General features: G+C 42.9%; 1 protein-coding gene across 1 annotated transcript in view; it reads left to right on the top strand.

Annotated features, from left to right (window-relative positions):
• Positions 1-586: 586 nt before the first annotated feature.
• LOC144694186 (cilia- and flagella-associated protein 337-like) overlaps positions 587-19,237 on the top strand; it is a 104,137-nt gene continuing 85,486 nt past the window's right edge. The window contains exons 1-4 of the mRNA XM_078564542.1: positions 587-689; positions 3,461-3,901; positions 13,068-13,244; positions 18,518-18,692. Of these exons, the coding sequence (XP_078420668.1) occupies positions 666-689; positions 3,461-3,901; positions 13,068-13,244; positions 18,518-18,692 (817 nt within the window). The 5' untranslated portion in view covers positions 587-665. The remainder of the gene's footprint in view (positions 690-3,460; positions 3,902-13,067; positions 13,245-18,517; positions 18,693-19,237) is intronic.

Below are 19,237 nucleotides of genomic sequence, written 5' to 3'. Positions count from 1 at the left end.
AGAGAGAAAATCCAAGCAGAGGAAATCCTGAGCCAGCAACTCGTTCAAAACTCAGTTGTCTGTGGTATCCTGACTATTTGTAGCAGAACCTTCTGGCCACAGATTGGCTTTAGCAGTCACCTACTTCCCCTACACTGCAGTTGATAAACATGGTCACCTTCGCCTCAAAGAAAGAACATGATAACTAACAACAACTGTGGGAAAAGTATCTCAGACTATATGCCCTTTGGAATGGATATTGTATGGAATCTGCTTGCAATTCACAAGTTTTTTTGGTGCTTCTCCCAAAAAAGTCAGAGAGGGGCCACAAACCCAGTCCATTTATATAATCTCCTGAATCTAATATTGCAAAACTGTTCAGCAATTTCACAAAACGTTTATATGTATTGTTACAAAAAATGTAGAAAGAATGCAATTTGAAGACCATAATCATGATCAGTCACAATCACACGTGCACTTTATGAAGGTAACATGCTGTCCGTTTTTCTGTTAGAAACCCTCTGCAACAAACCTTGAAGTCTTGAAGAATGTCGGATCAGTCGCCAGTTGAGTCGCTAAGTATCGAAACTGAGGAGTCCACAACACTTGAATCAAATTCTGATAAAACGGAAACATCAAAAAAGGTTCTGGATCAGCTAGAAAACCGACTCAGTGTCGAAGATATAATGAAAATACAGAAGGTTTTCATGGTAGGTTTTCACAGTTATGCTGCATGTTGGCATTGTGGTTACTATTCCACCTTATTATCAACTGAAATGTTGAATATTTGCATACAAGCCCAAAATAACTCATTGGAGCTACGTATAAAACTTGTCCATTTTTATAATATGTTTGTTTGCATGGAGCAAACTAACATGTTTGATGTGATCATAGCATGGACAACACTAATTTCATTTATGTAGTGTTAAAAAAAAAGTCTCAAGGTGTTTCACACAAAAAAGTGTATTGAAAATAAACTGAACCAGAAAAGGAAAGATTAAAGAAATGGGTTTTGAAAAGAATTTTACAGGAGGAGGCGGAGAATTGCAGATGATAGAAAGCACATGGTTAAAGACTGAGGCTAAGTGCTGCCTCAGGGAGATCAGTTCCGAATTAAAAATTGTTATACAAATGACAAAATTTCACTGTCACATGAGTTGGGACATGTCCATAACTTTTATTGAAACCTTTATTAAAAATTTAAATACCCTCATGAAACCTCATCCCGCCCGTGGATGAGGCTTCATGCTTTTTCTGAAGCCCGCCAGCCTAAAGGTTGGACGGGCAGGCCCATCAATGATTTTAATTAGTGTGTCAATGGCCTTAATAGGCTGTTGACAGGTAGCAGTTGACTTGGCTGCACCCCCGCTGACCTGAAAATGGAAATGAAGCAGGGTGACGTCGGGAGTTTCACCCGACGTCATCCTGTGTCATTTTACGTGTCGGCGAGTGGGCCCCGACCCCGCTAACCAGAAGATCCTGCCCATTAGCTGGGGAAGGGCATAGAATCAGTGAGAAGAGTGCGGAGTTTATGTTGAGGGGTAAAGAGGGGGATGTTATGATTCATCCAGGACTGGATGCCAGAGAAGTTGCCTTGACAACACAGGTGGATGAGAATGTGGAGTGATAGAGCTAGGTACCATCGGTGTACATCTAAAATCTGTCTGAAAATAGCACAGCGCAGTTGACAAAAGGAAAGGGGCCTTTGAAGGTAGTTCATAGAATATAATAATAAAGAGATTGGAGAAGAATGGCTTAGTTGAACGTGCTGAATGCTTTGCAGAGGCTGAAGATGGATAACTCACAATAGTCACAGAGGATGTCATTCATAACCTGGATAGGGACATTGGTGCTGTAAGAAGGGTAAAAGACAGACTGGAGGATTTGAACGGGAAGCTCTTGAAGAATCAGTCATGCCTTAAATTCATATTATGGGCTGGCAAATTCCTGCAAGAAAGATTTAGTATCCAGCATATTTAAATTCCTTCGTGAGGGTTGAACAAATGAATGGATTTTTGTTTTTCAGCATCCTCATATTCTCAATGTAGTCAGTGGTGTGGCCTCAGTTTATTTTCCTCATGCACTCAGTCACCAGTTAATAATTTGTTTGATAGTTTTTGAAAAAATGTACGTTTTCTTTCTTAAATATATTTTAAAAACATATTGACCTAGAACCATAGAAAAGTTACGGCACAGGAAGAAGCCATTCAGCCCAACGTGTCTGCGCCGGTCAAAAAAGAAAAAATACAAAACTAGCCACCCATTCTAATTTTACCTTCCAGTACCTGGTCCAGAGCCTTGTAGGTTACAGCACTTCAGGTGCAGATCCAGGTACCTTTTAAATGAGTTGAGGGTTTCTGTTTCCACCACCAGTCCAGGCAGCAAGTTCAGGGGAATTCTAGAGGAATCTAAGTTCTTGGGCTAGTTTCTAATTGATATATTCCATTTTAATTATTTTATGCTTTTTTCTTTTATGTATTCCTACCTTCCATTTTAAAGGTGGAGCTCTGATTGGAAATCTCAAACACTGTCTTAAAAACAACTGACTGTGGTTTCTGTGGTTAAAGCAGAGGCAGAACTCTATAGATGGATATAATAATTGGATTAATATAATAAGTATTAGTCACTGGCATAGAAAATATTATGAATTTACCTTTGAACTGTTGTCATGTAAACAAATGTTGCAGCCAATCTGCATCTGCAGTAACTTTATTGGTGGTAGAGGTTGACCAAGATGGCACAAGAACCCTCTGCTGTTTTTGAAGTACTACAATTGGATTTTGTACGTCTCCCTCAATAGGTAGATAGGATTTAAGATTAACACTTTATCTGAAGAATGCCGCATCTAAAAATGCAGCATTCTTGTACTATGTTACTGGAGTGCCTCCTTGGATTACATGCTTAACACAATGTGACCCTCGAACCTACTCTAGCTCTAACACAGAGATGCAAACAGGTAACTGAGCCAGTGTAGCACCAGAATACACCAACCTGAAAGCAAAGGTCAAGTATGGTTCGATCAAATCCTGTTTAACATAAATGCTATTTGGCACAGAACTATTTCTATCCATGTATTAAAATTGGTTCTCATTGAGATTGAATTCTAAATCCGTGGTTTTGGAAGACTTTTTTATCCTATGGTGGTTTCTATCCCTCTATTTATAATATTGCTTATCAGATCACTCTAGATAAAATGGGCTGTGCCAAATTATAAACACTTGGTTGCAGTAATAATAAATAAAACTTGCTTACTAATGACTGTATTTATGAAAATGTTAGAGGCATAATGCTTAGCTTTCAACTGCAAGTCCATACAGCAAATGAATTAATTTAATGCTTATGTACTACTCATTAAGTAATATTTTGAAAATGCTGTATAATAATTAATGCATGATTAGCACTAACTTAAAATGATCCAGGTTAATAACTGTATAGATTTTATTTGCATAAACAAAACTTTTTATACTCTTTCCTCTTTTAGCCACCAAGTTTTAAAGAATTTGTGTCGGTTAATAGGAAGAGCTTTATTGACAATATGTTCACAGCTCTTGGATGTGGTGTTGAAGAGGAGTATGGAGACTTGTTTGACAGAATTGATGTAGCACGAGATGGTTTTGTTAACTGGGACAAAGTGACAACATTTATGCTGTTAGAACTTTATGAAAAAGAAGAGCGGACAAATTCATCACTTGTTCCTCAGTGGAAAGATATTAAATTTCTTCAGTCGCATCATAAGGAACCTATTCAAAGTATAGTCTACCTGAAGAATTCACATCGGTACCTGAGTTTGAGTAAGGAAGGTTGGTTGAGCATCTGGGGTGAGAATTTAAAGCTGCAGCAAACTTTACGAGTTGCCACAGATTCTGTAAGACTGCGAGACCTCTGGGTAACAAGTATGATCTCCTTAGCAAATGTAAACAAGGTAGGATTTTACTTCTGAAATACAGTGGCCCTTATGAATCAGTTCAAAGAAAAGAGCATTGCAAAGTACTTCTTAAATAAATGTGCATATCAGGATCTAGTTAATTCTAACTTCTTCCTCTTTAGGTACTTCTGGTTTAAAACTCAGGCCTGATTTTTCGCTCCCGGTTCGGTTTTGCTTTGAGCAGAGGCACACACGCAGATCTGGTGTCTTCAAGCTTTATACCTATGTATAATTGTTCCCATTTGCTTAGTCTTAATAAATGAACCCACAAAGTGTTTACCAAATTCCTTATGAGCTATTGGCGCCTTGTGCCTTATGCAGTAAATAAGCTCAAGGCATTATATCATTACAATATAAATGACACTTCTGTCATTCGTTCTCAATTGGACCAACTGTATCCTCCTCCTTCTTGGAGACAAATTTATTTTCAGCCGCAAAGAGATATCTCTAACCCTGCAACTGGGCAGGCAACACAGCCTTCAGAACTCAAAGCTGTGGCTGCAGAGAACTGTATCAATTCCTCTGACTATATTTTCCCCCGTCACTACTACATTTGCTTTTTCAACACCCCGCCCCCGACTTGAATGGTTTCCTGAACAATGGTCCCGTGCTGAGTTTACCCATCCACCTTGCAGTCCTTGTTCTCATTCACACATGTAGCAAGTACTTTGTACCTGCTGGTCAAAGACACAGGCTGAGGCTCTTCTATTACTACATCCTGGAACCCTGCCTGATTCACAGTCACACCCTCCTATCCTTGGCCATTGATCAACTGTAAAATTCTAATTAACTTAAAGGGTGTGCCTGTATCCTGAAACAAACTGTCCAGGTAACTCTTCCCCTTCCTTTTGTCCCCTAATGTCTGCAGCTCGGACTCCAGTTCAACAACTCAGAGTCAAAGTTGTTCAAGACACAGATGCTTACTGCAGATACGATTGTCCAGGACCACAATGCTGTCTACAAGCTGCCACAAGTAGCAATCACGACACACCACCTGCCTTGCCATGTCTGTCTATTCTCATGTATTTATTTGATTACTAAATTAATAACTAATTAACACAAGTAATAGCAAGTTACAGTCTCCTAGCTAGGAGACAGAAGAGCACACTCCAGCTACTGGAGATAAAACAAAAAGAGTAAAAAGCAGCAACTCCTTCCCCCGAATTCCTACTTGCACCATATTCCCGACTTTAGTGCTCTGTTTACAAAGCACTCTGTTCCCCCAATCACTATGTGCTCCACATTCTACTCCTGTAAAGTGCCTTGTGACAACTTATTACATTAAGGACATCATAGAAATGAAAGATTCTGCTGTGTTAACTGTTGTTGAGTACCCATTTTTGATTCATTGGTTTTTAGAAATTTCACAATTGGTTATTTTTGTTCCTGTTTGCCGGTTGCTGATTTGTGAGGTGCCCCAACACTCAGTTGTGACTTGCTTGTCTTTGCTTAATACAAAATTTGCAAATAAGGACGTGGTGAGTCACCAAAACATAATGCACCAAAAAGTGGCTGAGTGTGATACATAAAATAATACCTCAACCTAGAAATTGAAAGCAGTCTACCTCAGTTTACTTGTTGAGAAATATACTGTAATCACAGCAAAAGTATTGATTCTCAGGAGCACATCAGCATATGTCGCGGACAGTGCCACTCTGAGCGCAAAATTTTCTCAGAAGCTGAATAAAATACTGCACAAAACAGATGCATAGTATGAAGGGAAAACACATATCAGGATACGAGTTCAAGGGTAATCAATTCAAGTGCCTTGGATGGATGGATTTTTGTTCAGGGTGGTGGAGGGGGTGGTGGTTGGTGGTGAGGTGGGGGGAGGGTGAAATGTGATTTGGGCTCTCCATCCTCAAACAGTTTGGAGGCAACAGAGGGCTGCCAGGTGTGGAGACAAGCTGGATGAAAAGGCCCGTCTTGGTGCTCCTGCACTGTGAAGAAAATAATAAAACCAAAATCTGCCCCCAGTCTTCACACTCCCTCACTCCCTCCCTCCCTCCCCCCACAAACTCCCAATGCCCCATCCATGCCACCTCATGCCTCCCACCCACACCCATAGCCCTTCATACACTCCATGCCAACCTATGACCCTCCAACCCAATGGCCCTTTATTGTCTCTATTCCAACCAAGCCCCTCTACCCACTCCCCATGGTTCTTTACAGCCCCATGTCCTCAGTGCCAACATGTGCCAACCCATGCCCCCATCAACCACCTTTTGCCTTTATACCCTCCATGCCAACTCGCCCAGTATCCACCATGTGCAGACTTCAAGACCCATGCTGGGATTCAATACAGTTCTTAAATGTCTATTGATGAATTCACTATTTTTAAAAAAACACCCTCATTGATTAAAACCCATTCACTATATTTAACTTCCTTTAATGCCTTATAAGGACATATGTATTCATAGTCCTACTTCAAAGACTTTATAAGCACATGGAGCTGTCAATCAAACTATGAACTGACAGGTACCCCACTGTGTCAATGACAGGCTGTGAAATCAATTATGTAGAATTAATTCTGTAATGGTAACCCTCAGACTTATGTCAGACAGTGAAATAACACTCCTCCATCACCCCCTACACCTCAACCCTCTCCCACGGCACCTTCCCATGCAACTGCAGAAGGTGCAACACCTGCCTCTTTACTTCCCCTCTCCTCACCGTCTAAGGGCCCAAACACCCCTTTCAAGTGAAGCAGCATTTCACTTGCACTTCCCTCAATTTAGTCTACTGCATTTGCTGCTCCCAATGCAGTTTCCTGTACATTGGAGAGACCAAACGCAGACTGGGTGACTGCTTTGCGAAACACCTTCGGTCTGTCCGCAAGCATGACCCAGACCTCCCTGTCGCTTGCCATTTCAACACTCCACCCTGTTCTCATGCCCACATGTCCGTCCTTGGCCTGCTGCATTGTTCCAATGAAGCTCAATGCAAACTGGAGGAACAGCACCCCATCTTCCAACTAGGCACTTTACAACCTTCCAGACTGAATATTGAGTTCAACAATTTTAGATCATGAACTCTCTCCTCCATCCCCACCCCCTTTCCGGTCCCCCCTTTTTTCCAATAATTTATATAGATTTTTCTTTTCCCACCTATTTCCATTATTTTTAAATGTATTTCCATCCATTGTTTTATCTCTACCTTTTAGCCTACTTCGATCCCTTCCCCCCACTAGGGCTATCTGTACCTTGCTCGTCCTGCTTTCTACCCTTAATGTCACCTATTAGCACATTCCTTAGATAATATCACCACCTTCAACAGCTCTTTGTCCTTTTGCCTATGACATCTTTTGGCTATCTCCACCTATCACTGGCCCTCAATCCAGCTCTACCTGTCCCAACACCCCCCCACCTTTAAACCAGCTTATATTTCACCTCTTTTCTATTTTTCCTTAGTTCTGTTGAAGAGTCATATGGACTTGAAACGTTAATTGTGTTCCTCTCCGCAGATGCTGTCAGATCTACTGAGTTTTTCCAGGTATTTTTATTTTTGTTGTGAAATAACAAGCACCGATTTCTTTTAACACTGTAGAAAGTTTTTTTTCAAATATTTAAAGGGCAGAAGATTTAAATCGCTTGACAGCTTTCTTTGACAGTTCCCTTTGACAGCTCCCTTGACAATTCCAATGAGGTTATCCACTTTTTGCACACATTCCTGTCAGCTTTTAACAATACTAAACGGCACCTGATCTCTCCCAAAGGGCACCAGATCTCTCCCAAATGTCTCCCGAGACCATATCTATAAGGGCACCTTACCTCTACAAAAGGGTACCCTGCCTCACCAAAGAACTCCAATAAGTTTAGAGCTCCTCCTACCAGGTAAAATGTGCAAAGTCGTATTTCCCTCTCCCTCCTTGCGAAAATCAGACCAGACCGAAAGTAGCTCTACTTTAATATGCAGCTGCCTCTGTGAACCACGGATGTGCAAAGTTTGACCTGCCTTTGTTTCCCCCCCCACCCCACCACAAAAATGGTAGAGGCCGAGTTCAGAGGCAGGACCTCTGGATTCAGGCCTCCAGAGCCATCTTCTCAAAGACAAATTATATCCTCAGCGACTGTGAGCATGGACCACTACCCTTCCTTATCCTTCTCGGTCTCTATGTAGTCTTTAACACGGATCCCTCACCTGCATTGTCCAGCTGACTGGGATTGTTCCACCTTGTTTCATTATTGCTTATTTAGTCATAACCAGAGAATTTCCTGCAATAGCTTCTCATCCTGCCTTTGCACCATTACTTTTCCGAGTTTCCCAAAAATTCATTCTTTTCCCTTTCCTATATACTGGACCTTAGCGACATCATTCAAAGACATTGGCCAGAATTTTACGTTAGTTGTGTGGGTGCGTGCCTGACCTGACAGCACGTGAAATCACGCAAAAAGATGTCGGGTGCACTTCCTGACATCATTGTGCACTTGCCCAATATTTTGCTCGGTGGGCACGCGCGGCAGTTAGAAGCGCATCCACCAACAATTAAGCGGGCAATTAAACCCATTAAGGAGGCAATTGTAATTGGTTTTATGTGGCCCGTCCGCTTTTATGGTTGGCAGACGGGCCAATCAGCCAGACGGCAGACATATTTTCACCGAAACCTCGATCCAGGGTGGGATGAAATGTCTGGGGTGAAGTATAATAAAAAAAGATATCTGGGGACTGATGTTTTTTGAGTTCTGCTGTCAAGTGTTTGAATGTGCTGTATAGGCACAGTTTGCTGCATTTTTTTTGTCATTTAACCTGGAGAGGTCTGCAGCTCCCTGAGGCAGTTCCGCTCCCTCGCTTTTCGCAGCGCGCACCCTCTTTCCCACCCTCCCCAGCCCCACACTTCCCCCAGTAGCACTGAGCCTTTCTCACTCTGCGCTTCATGCTGGCTGGCCAATTAACGTCCAGCCTGTGTGAAATTGCGTTCAGGGGGCGATCACGGCCAGAAGTGCATTTAGCGTCCGCTTCCGGGCCTGCCAATAGTGTGAACCTGAAGAGCGTAAGATTCAGGCCGCCTGATATATTGTTTGTCATACGCGCATATTTGCTTCCGGCTGCAACTGGCCCCCGAAGGCAATTTCACGCTGGCTGGTCAATTAACAACCAGCCAGTGTGAAACACGCGCTGAGAAAGGCTCAGTGCTGCATGGGGGCGGGTTTGTGGGAAGAGGGCGGGCACTGAGAGAAGGGAGGGTGTGGGCTTGCACCCCCTGAAGGCTGGCACTTACTGTTGAGCTGCCTCAGGGAGCTGCAGTAATTTAAAAATGAAATGAGCTCAATAAACTGCTGCAAACTGTGACAATACTGTAAATACAAGCAGCTGGCAGCAGACTACATAGTAGATTATCCCTCAAACCTCTAATTTTATTTTATTTAACCCCAGACATTTCATCCAGTCCTGGATGTAGTTTGTAGTGAAAATATGAAGGCCGCCTTGTTTGGCCGTTTGACCCATCCGCCTACCGTAAAAGTGGACGGGCCACGTAAAATCTCTGACAAGTGGCTCCTTAATGGGCGTAATTGTCGGCTCAATTGTAAGTGGGCGTGCTTCCGAATCCCACGCACGCCTGCCTATCGTAAGGTTGCACGCGAGTGCGATGACATCGAGACGCCGGCCCGACGTCGTCTGGCATGATTTCACACGATTTTGGGTCGGGTACGCGTCTGCACGAACAGCGTAAATTTCTGGCCATGATATCAGCTTCCACATGTAGGCTGATGACACCCAGTCCCAACTGCCCTCCACCTTGTTCAATCTTGCCATTACCTCTAGGTTAGCCTGCTTAACTGACATGCAGTCCTTGATAAACCACAATTTCCTCCAGTTATATGAACACTGTGGCTGTAAGAGCAGGTCAGAGGCTGGGAATTCAGCAGTGAGAAACTCATTTCCTGACTCTCCAAAGCCTGTCCACCATCTACAAGATATTAGTCAGAAGTGTAATGGAACACTCTCCACTCGCCTGGATGAGTGCAGCTCCAACAACTCTCATGAAGCTCGACACCATCTAGGATAAAGTAACCCACTTGAGTGGCACGCTATCCATCACCTTATACATTCACTCCCTCCGCTACTAGCATACAGTGGCAGTAGTGTTACCATCTACAAGGTGCACTGCAGCAACTTGCCAAGGCTCCTTCGACAGCACCTTCCAAAAGGCTGACCTCTACCACCTAGAAGGACAAAGGTAGTAGATGCAAAGGAATACCATCACCTGCAAGTTTCCCTCTGAATCACACACTGCCCAGACTTGGAACTACATAACCATTTCTTCATCATCGCTGGGTCAAAAACTTGGGACTTCCTAATGGCACTGTGGGTACCATATGGACTGTTGCGGTACAAGAAGGCCGCTCAAGAACAATTAGGGATGGGCAATAACTCCTGGCTTTGCTAACAATACTCACACCCTAAGAACGAATAAAGTAAGACATTGGATGGTCAAAGCAATTGTTTCTGGTCCATGTCACAAATTCTATTTACTTGCTACCAACTCCAAATTCTCCCTTGCTACTGTATGAAGCTCAACCAGATGTTTTGCAGCCTTGGCATCCTATTTAATGCTGAGCTGAGCTTCTGACCTCATAACTTCTTTAGCACAGAAACCACCTATGCCCACCTCGGCAACATTGACCATCACCGCTGCTGTCTCAGCTCTTCTGAGCTGGAACCCTAATTGATGTTTTTAGTAACTCCAGAGTCAACTATTCCAATGCCTGTTCGACCGACCTCCCATTTTCTCTCTTCATAACTCACGTTTTTCTATCTTCATAAACTTGAGCACATTCAAAATTCTGCTGCCTGTATCCTAACCCACACTAAATTCCTCACACCCATCATTCCAATACTTGTTGAGCTATAGTGCTGAATTTCTCCACTCCTCTCTCCTTAAAGACTTTCCTTAGAACTTATACCTGTGACCAAGCTTAGCCATCCATCCTAATATCTCGTTCTTTGGCTTAGTGTGACTTTTTGATCATTCTCCTTGAAGTGCCTTGGGCTGTTTTCCAATGTTAAGTGTGCTCTATAAATGCAATTGCTGTTGTTGAACTCCCCAGGGTGTACCTGTAAAATTGCATTATTGACTTGTCTCTGATGGAATAGAAGATAGGTAAGTAAGGTAGTGGGCTGCAGAATCATAGAACTTTATAACACAGAACCAGACTGCACAACGCTTTTTGAAAGAGTTATTAACTTTTTTCTATTCTCTGGATCTTTGCCAACACCATTTTAATTTTTTTCAAATATTAATCAACTTTCATTAAAGCAAAAACTATTATGGGATTTGCTTCCATCACTGTTTCGGATATTGCATTCCGTGTCCTAATAAGTCTCTGGCTGAAAAATGTCTCACTTTTTTTTTTGTAATGACCTTAAATGTATGTCATCTATTTACTGACTCAGTGAAAGTAATTTTTCAACTTTGAACACATTTATCAAATATTTTCTTAAATGTCTGATTTACTGAAGAAAGCCCCATATTCTCATCCTCCCACATAGCCAAAGCCTCTCGTCTCTTGTATCATTCTATTGAATCTGCACCCTCTGCATTGCCTTGCCATCTCCTGTAAAAACTTCAAAACCTTGATACAATATTCTGACAGCAACTTAACTAATTTTGTGTCTAGATTTAGCACTATTTATTTTTGTCATATATGATGCTCTTTTTAAAGAGCTAGTATCCATTTTATTAAATCATTCTAACAACTTGTCCCTCCCACTTTTAAGGATTTCTGTGTCTGAACCCCAAGTACATCTGCTCCCCGAGCCTTGGAGAATGAATGACAAATTCACAATTCTAGAAGATATTTAGTTCAGTTTTAAAATTATACATATTGAGAGGACTAATACCAAGTCAACACTCAGATATATTATCGTTTTAATAACAGCAGAATTAAAACTGATATACTTAGATTTCCATTATAATCATTGCATTTAAATGCATGAAAATAACCACAGGGATCATTGAAAAAATATTGCACTCGGTATACCTAATCTTTTAATCAAAATTCCCACACTTAGTATATGGTTGTTAAATAATAAAATGCATTTCCTGTACACTGAAACGACCTCAACATTATTTATCGAGTATATATGTAATGAGGGGCGATTGATTGCATGTTTCTAGATTAAGCAATCTATTTTAGATCAGTTAAATGTCAGTATCAGCTGTCTCAATTGCTCATACTCTTGGCTGTCAGTCAGAAAGCTGTTGTTTCAAGCTTCTAGGATTTGAGCACATAATTTGGGCTGGCATGTTAATACGCTACTGATGGAGTGCTTTCCGATCCAATGTGAAATCTAATTTCCCATCTGTTTATGTAGAACAATGTAAACGTTGCCCTGGCACTATTCACAGAGGAGATGGAAGATTTCCTAGTGCTGGGTTTCACAGGGTGATGTATCCCCACCCCACCCCAACAACTAAAACGTCATTGCGAGGCTGCCCACCAAAAGGCCGGCAGCTTCACAGCCACTTTACGTTCACAGGTTCAGGGCAGGGTTAAATGGTGGTGGGGTTGGGGTGCCTCCAATGGGCATAGGGGACCCAATGGAGATTCCCTCCCTTGCCTGACACCAGTGAGCCCTACTAGGCTACGCACTTGATGTGGGTGTTCCCTTGCCACAAATAGTGGCAGGAGTGGGATGAAGCACTTAACTGGCCATTAACTGGGCCTCAATAGGCCCAAGGGCAGGCTGGTCGTCTGGTGCCTTCACTGCTCTCCATGATACGTTTGACAGGTCGGGGGTGGGCAGGAACGCTGCGGACAGGCCACGCTGCATTTTACGAACCCACTCATCTTCAAACACGCCGATGGTGGGGGCTGTAAAATCCAGCCCCTGATTTCTTGGTTGGCACTCATCTCATTTGTTGTTTGTGGGTCTTAGCTGTATTTTAATTGGATGCTATGTTTGCTTAAAGAATAATAGTAATTGCACTTCAAAAAATTACAATCATTTGCATTAGTTCTTTTTTTACACTTTAACAGGATGAGGGTGTTGCTGACTAGGTCAGCATTTTTATTGCCCATCCTTAATTGCCCTAGAGAAGGTAGTGGTGATCTGCCTTCTTGAACCGCTTCAGTCCATGACTGTTCGAAGACATTTGCTAAATTTTGGAACTCTTGTTACATGCTGCAAATAAAAGCAATTTTCTGTGTTCTTTTTTAAGGTAGCAGTTGCATTTACCAGTAAGGAGATTTGCTTTTATGACCTTAATTCCAAAGAAGAATTTTCCTGTCAGTATAAACTTCATGGAATATGCAACACTCTGATTTGTATGCACTATTGGTATAACCCAGAAGATGAAAATGAAGCAGTTCTCACCTTTGGTGACGTCTGTGGGGAGGTAACTTGTGCTAATCAAAAATTATCCTAGGGATTTGGATTATTTTAATGATACTGATTGATGAATTTAATTTCAGCTATTCAATATTACGAAAATTTCTACATTAATTTTTGTTTGTGATTGGCTCCTAATGGGGCCGAGTTTACTAAGTGAATTTCATTAATCCAAAATAAATATTCCTACGTAAGTCACACCAACACACAATTCAGTGGCAGTTCCACCAAATAATGTTACATTTTGGGCTGTTCTCACATTAGCTCAAATGAAATTCCTATCTCTATTTTTATGCAATCCTTTGGTGCAATTGTTCTAGTACCTTTGGTTTAAGTTTTATGTTGTTATTAGTTTTTGTTTCTTCAGCACTAGCGGTCACTCCTCCCAGCCCACTATTTCTTCGGTTCTCTCTGTTTGCAGCTTTCCCTTTTAAGCATAAATGCAATTACTTTTGTATCACCAAGGTGGAGAAACTTCAGTATATCAATAATTCCAAATCAAAAATTTGAGGAAACACTGAATTTTGCCAAATGTTGTAACATTATAAATAGCCTTAACAAATCTGGATGGTCTTCTGAACCACTAATTTTATAATGTTGGTAAACAACAGGTTACTGCCATCACTCCGCTAAGATTACAGATTTTACCTGCGTTTTTATGCTGGTGTGTGGAGTTGCCATATATGCGCCTCAGTGCAGAATGGTGCAAAACCAGCAGACTATCTCAGTCTTGCCAGCCTGCACCGCTTTGTAGGCAATATCAATGTTAAGGCAATGCCTGTAGTGTAAAGCAGACATTACTCTTTCTGCTAAATGTTTTACTATAACAATTGAATTCTCTTTACTCCCCTACCATTATCCTTTTCAAGATGATTCCCTTCTATTTGTGTTCATCAACTTATTGTCTGAATGATGCTCAACTATTTACAGGCCATACAATTTTTTTAAATGAATAAATTCCTGTTTACTTATTTTCAACTCCAAGCCAATGTAAAATGTGTGGTATAACTCTAGAAAAAGGCTATCAAAATAATATCTAGGTTAATGCAACTACCTCAAGTATTTTGTTAGCTCACAGTTTGTTATCTTTGCATCACCTGTCATCATACAATTGGTGCAGAGCAAATTTTACAGAATCTTTAGGATTTCCAAATAATCATGTAGAAATTTTTATGTTTCATTTTTTAAGTGTTATTTAAGAGTTGGTAGCCTGCCTTTAGGTACCAGGGGACAGAAATCTTTCTCTTCCCCCCCCCCGCCACCCACCTTAAACCAATTTATATTTCTCCCTTGTTGAAACTATGCTGCAGTTCTGCCGAAGGGCCGTGAAGGCTCGAAACGTTAACTGATTTCTTCTCCGCCGATGCTGCCAGACTTGCTGAGTTTTTCCAGGTAATTCTGTTTTTGTTTTGGATTTCCAGCATCCGCAGTAGCTTTTAGCTTTTTGTTTTTATCTTTGTGTTTGATTGACTGCCCCCTCTCTTCAAAAAATGCCCTCTTTGAAGAAGTATGGTTCTGTCCTCCGACAGGATTTCCGAGTGTCTCTTCTGCCCTGCTCACCTTCATTGCTTTCCATTTCTCTCCTGGTGTTTGACAAGGTGTTTACTAAAACCCGCTTTCACAGCCATATCTCCTTTCTCAGTGACTGTCTCCGTCTCCGACTCACCCCACGTGGATTTCAACTGAAATTCCATCCCTCTTGTTTCGAACCCACCCAGGATTATAGGTATCTCCGGGACATAAAACGTTTCTCGGAACGTTCCCGTCGCATTCTGAGATCCACACTCAGTGCCATGCGCCGCCATATGAACACACTCGACCTCTCCCTCCAGCAGCACCGCCGCACCCTTTTTCAAAGCTGCGCGTGCCCCCAGTTTCATTTTATTCTTCGCCTCATCCGTCGCCTCAACAAGAAACTTTTTCTCTTTCTCTCAAGTGCTAAGGAACGCAAGCTCCAACAACTCATCGACTCCAACACCCATCTGGGACCCTCCACCCCTGCTTGTCCCTCCGTCCTCACCCCATCTTCCAATCCCAGCCCCAGCCGCGTATTCACTATACCCCCTGACCTTCCCCTCTCCGATGCTGAACGTTCAGTGCTCAGCAAAGGACTTAGTTTCATACCCTTACGCCCTCTTCTCAATGAATTTCGGGCTCGGCATGATGCTGAACTCTTCTTCCGCCGTCTTCGTCTCCGTGCTCACTTCTTTGGGCAGGAGTCCTCTCCCCGTTCAACGGATCCTTTTACCCACCTCCAATATTCTCCCTCCACTTGGACCCCTCCCTCTGGATTCTTACCTTCTCTTGATCTTTTCATTGAGAACTGTCGGCGTGACATTAGCCGTCTCAATTTCTCTGCTCCTCTCACCCATTCTAATCTGTCTCTCTCTGAACTCACTGCACTCAGTTCTCTCAGGTCCAACCCCAACATTGTCATCAAACCCGCTGACAAGGGTGGTACTGTTGTTGTCTGGCGCATTGACCTCTACCTCGCGGAGGCTGAGCGTCAACTCGCAGACGTTTCCTCCTACCTCTCCCTGGACCATGACCCCACCACAGAACATCAAGCCATTGTTTCCAGGACTGTCACTGACCTCATCTCCTCTGGAGATCTTCCTCCCACAGCTTCCAACTTGATAGTCGCCCAACCTCGGACGGCCCGCTTCTACCTCCTACCCAAAATCCACAAACAGAACTGTCCTGGCAGACCGATCGTGTCAGCCTGTTCCTGCCCCACGGAACTCATTTCTCGTCATCTTGACTCCCTTCTCTCTCCCCTTGTCCAGTCCCTTCCCACCTACATCCATGATTCCTCTGACACCTTACGTCACATCAACAATTTCCAGTTCCCTGGCCCCAACCGCTTCCTCTTCACCATGGATGTCCAATCCCTCTACACCTCCATCCCCCACCAGGATGGTCTGAGGGCCCTTAGCTTCTTCCTTGAACAGAGGCCCCAACAATCCCCATCCACCACTACTCTCCTCCGTCTGGCTGAACTTGTTCTCACACTGAACAATTTCTCCTTTAACTCCTCTCACTTCCTCCAAATAAAAGGTGTGGCTATGGGTACCCGCATGGGCCCCAGCTATGCCTGTCTCTTTATGGGGTATGTGGAACATTCCTTGTTCCAGTCCTACTCCGGCCCCCTCCCACAACTCTTTCTCCGGTACATCGATGATTACTTCGGTGCTGCTTCATGCTCTCGTCGGGACCTGGAAAAATTTATTAATTTTGCTTCCAATCTCCACCCCTCCATCATCTTCACATGGTCCATCTCTGACACTTCTCTTCCCTCCCTTGACCTCTCTGTCTCAATTTCTGATGATAGACTGTCCACCAATATCCATTACAAGCCTACCGACTCCCACAGCTACCTCGACTACAGCTCCTCACACCCCGCTTCCTGTAAAGACTCCATCCCATTCTCTCAGTTCCTTCGCCTCCGTCGCATCTGTTCTGATGACGCTACCTTCAAAAACAGCTCCTCTGACATGTCCTCCTTCTTCCTTAACCGAGGTTCTCCATCCACGGTCGTTGACAGGGCCCTCAACCGTGTCCGGCCCATATCCCGCGCATCCTCCCTCACGCCTTCTCCTCCTTCCCAGAAACATGATAGGGTTCCCCTTGTCCTCACTTATCACCCCACCAGCCTCCGCATTCAAAGGATCATCCTGCGCCATTTCCGCCAACTCCAGCATGATGCCACCACCAAACACATCTTCCCTTCATCCCCCTTGACGGTATTCCGTAGGGATCGTTCCCTCCGGGACACTCTGGTCCACTCCTCCATCACCCCCTACTCCTCAACCCCCACCTATGGCACCTCCCCATGCCCACGCAGAAGATGCAACATCTGCCCCTTCACTTCCTCTCTCCTCACCGTCCAAGGGCCCAAACACTCCTTTCAAGTGAAGCAGCATTTCACTTGCATTTCCCCTAACTTAGTCTACTGCATTCGTTGCTCCCAATGCGGTCTCCTCTACATCGGAGAGACCAAACGCAAACTGGGCGACTGTTTTGCGGAACACCTGCAGTCTGTCCGCAAGAAAGACCCAAACCTCCCTGTCGCTTGCCATTTTAACACTCCACCCTGTTCTCTTGCCAACATGTCTGTCCTTGGCTTGCTGCATTGTTCCAGTGAAGCCCAACGCAAACTGGAGGAACAGCACCTCATCTTCCGACTAGGCACTTTACAGCCCTCCGGGCTGAATATTGAATTCAACAACTTTAGATCTTAAACTCCGCCTCCCCCCATCCCCACCCCGTTTCTTCCCCCCCCCCCCCCCCGCTTTTTTTTCAATAATTTATATAGATTCTTCTTTCCCCACCTATTTCCATTATTTTTAAATCTAAAACTAAAACCTTTAGTCTTTCCACCCCAACCCCACTAGAGCTGTACTTTGAATATCCTGTCTTCCATTCTTAATTAGCACTTTTCTCAGACAAAGACCACCACCTTCAACACCTCTTTGACCCTTTTGTCTGTGACATCTTTTGATTATCTGCTCATCTCCACAATCATCACACCACACCCTCAATGTGTCTCTTCCCGCCCCCCCCCCCCCCCCCCCCCCACCCACCTTAAACCAATTTATATTTCTCCCTTGTTGAAACTATGCTGCAGTTCTGCCGAAGGGCCATGAAGCCTCGAAACGTTAACTGATTTCTTCTCCGCCGATGCTGCCAGACTTGCTGAGTTTTTCCAGGTAATTCTGTTTTTGTTTTGGATTTCCAGCATCCGCAGTAGCTTTTAGCTTTTTGTTTTTATCTTTCTTGTGTGTATGCTTCCATGTATGCACAAAGCTCCATTTTACTTGGCTGCAAATTGATGTACAGTATGCTGTATAACTAGGTCTGCTACCCTACATTGTTTTTAGAAGGTACCCACCTCAAATCATTGCATAACTGTGTCCAAATATATGACATGCACAAAAGGAATACCTAACTTGATCCATTTGTGAAAAAGTCTAAATGAACCATCAGCAATTAGTTGCGGTAGGTTATGAAAATTTTCATCCTAAGTGAAATAAAAGGAATTCTTTATTTATCATCATGTGTTTAATTTATCAGTGTGAGGATAAATAAGAATCATTTTCATTTTTGTTAATTTTGTTTCAAGGAGCTTTATTAAAAGTTCAGGGAGATTTCTAACAAACCACTGTGTCAATGGACCTTCGCAGTCACCTCTCCAATGATTGCTTTCTTCTCCATACTAAATATTGCAACTTTCACCAGTGTGTTTTGGAAAATGTATAGTGCATTTTGTTTTTCTTGCAGGTCAATGCTATTTGCTTTACCACAGCTTTAATTTCACTTTTTGAAAGACCAACCAGTTCAACAGATGAGCAAGAGACAACCATAGCTATTACCTGGCAAGAGCTGGTTAAAGGAAATCACAAGTGTTGCTTCACTTTACAGCACAAAGGACACAATAAAGAATGGGTCAGACAAGGTATGTAGGGGTAGAATTTCCGCTTTGGCAAAATTGCACTGGTTTTCCAAAGTGAAGATTTGGTTCAAATTCTTGCTTAAACTATTTGCATCATCGCAAACATAAAACCTTCCAAGAACTAGCACAAATCAAGCTGTTTTTTCGAACATAATTGTTCAAACTTACTGGTGCCCTTGTACCTAAAGAGGAAACAGCTTAATTTTAAAACAAAATAAAGGGTATAATTCTAAAGCGAATGCAGGAGCATAGGGACCTTGCTATATGGGTGCATAATTTGAATGTGGCAGGATAGGTTGAGACAGCAGTTAATAAGGCATATGACATCCTGAGCTTCATCAATAGGGGCATGGAGTATAAAAGCAAGGAAATTATGTTAAACCTGTGTAAAGCACTGGTTTAGCCTCAACTCGAGTATTGCACCCAGTCCTGGGCACCCTACTTTAGGAAGAATGTGAAGGCATTAGAGAGGGTGCAGAAAAGATTCACAAGAATGATTCCAGGGATGAGGAACTTCAGTTACATAAGAGAACTGGAGAAGTTGGGTC

This window comes from Cetorhinus maximus, chromosome 19 (assembly GCF_964194155.1).
Source record: "Cetorhinus maximus chromosome 19, sCetMax3.hap1.1, whole genome shotgun sequence".
Taxonomy (NCBI): domain Eukaryota; kingdom Metazoa; phylum Chordata; class Chondrichthyes; order Lamniformes; family Cetorhinidae; genus Cetorhinus; species Cetorhinus maximus.
The sequence above is the reverse complement of the archived record's forward strand: the minus strand, read 5'-3'. Positions and strand labels throughout refer to the sequence as shown.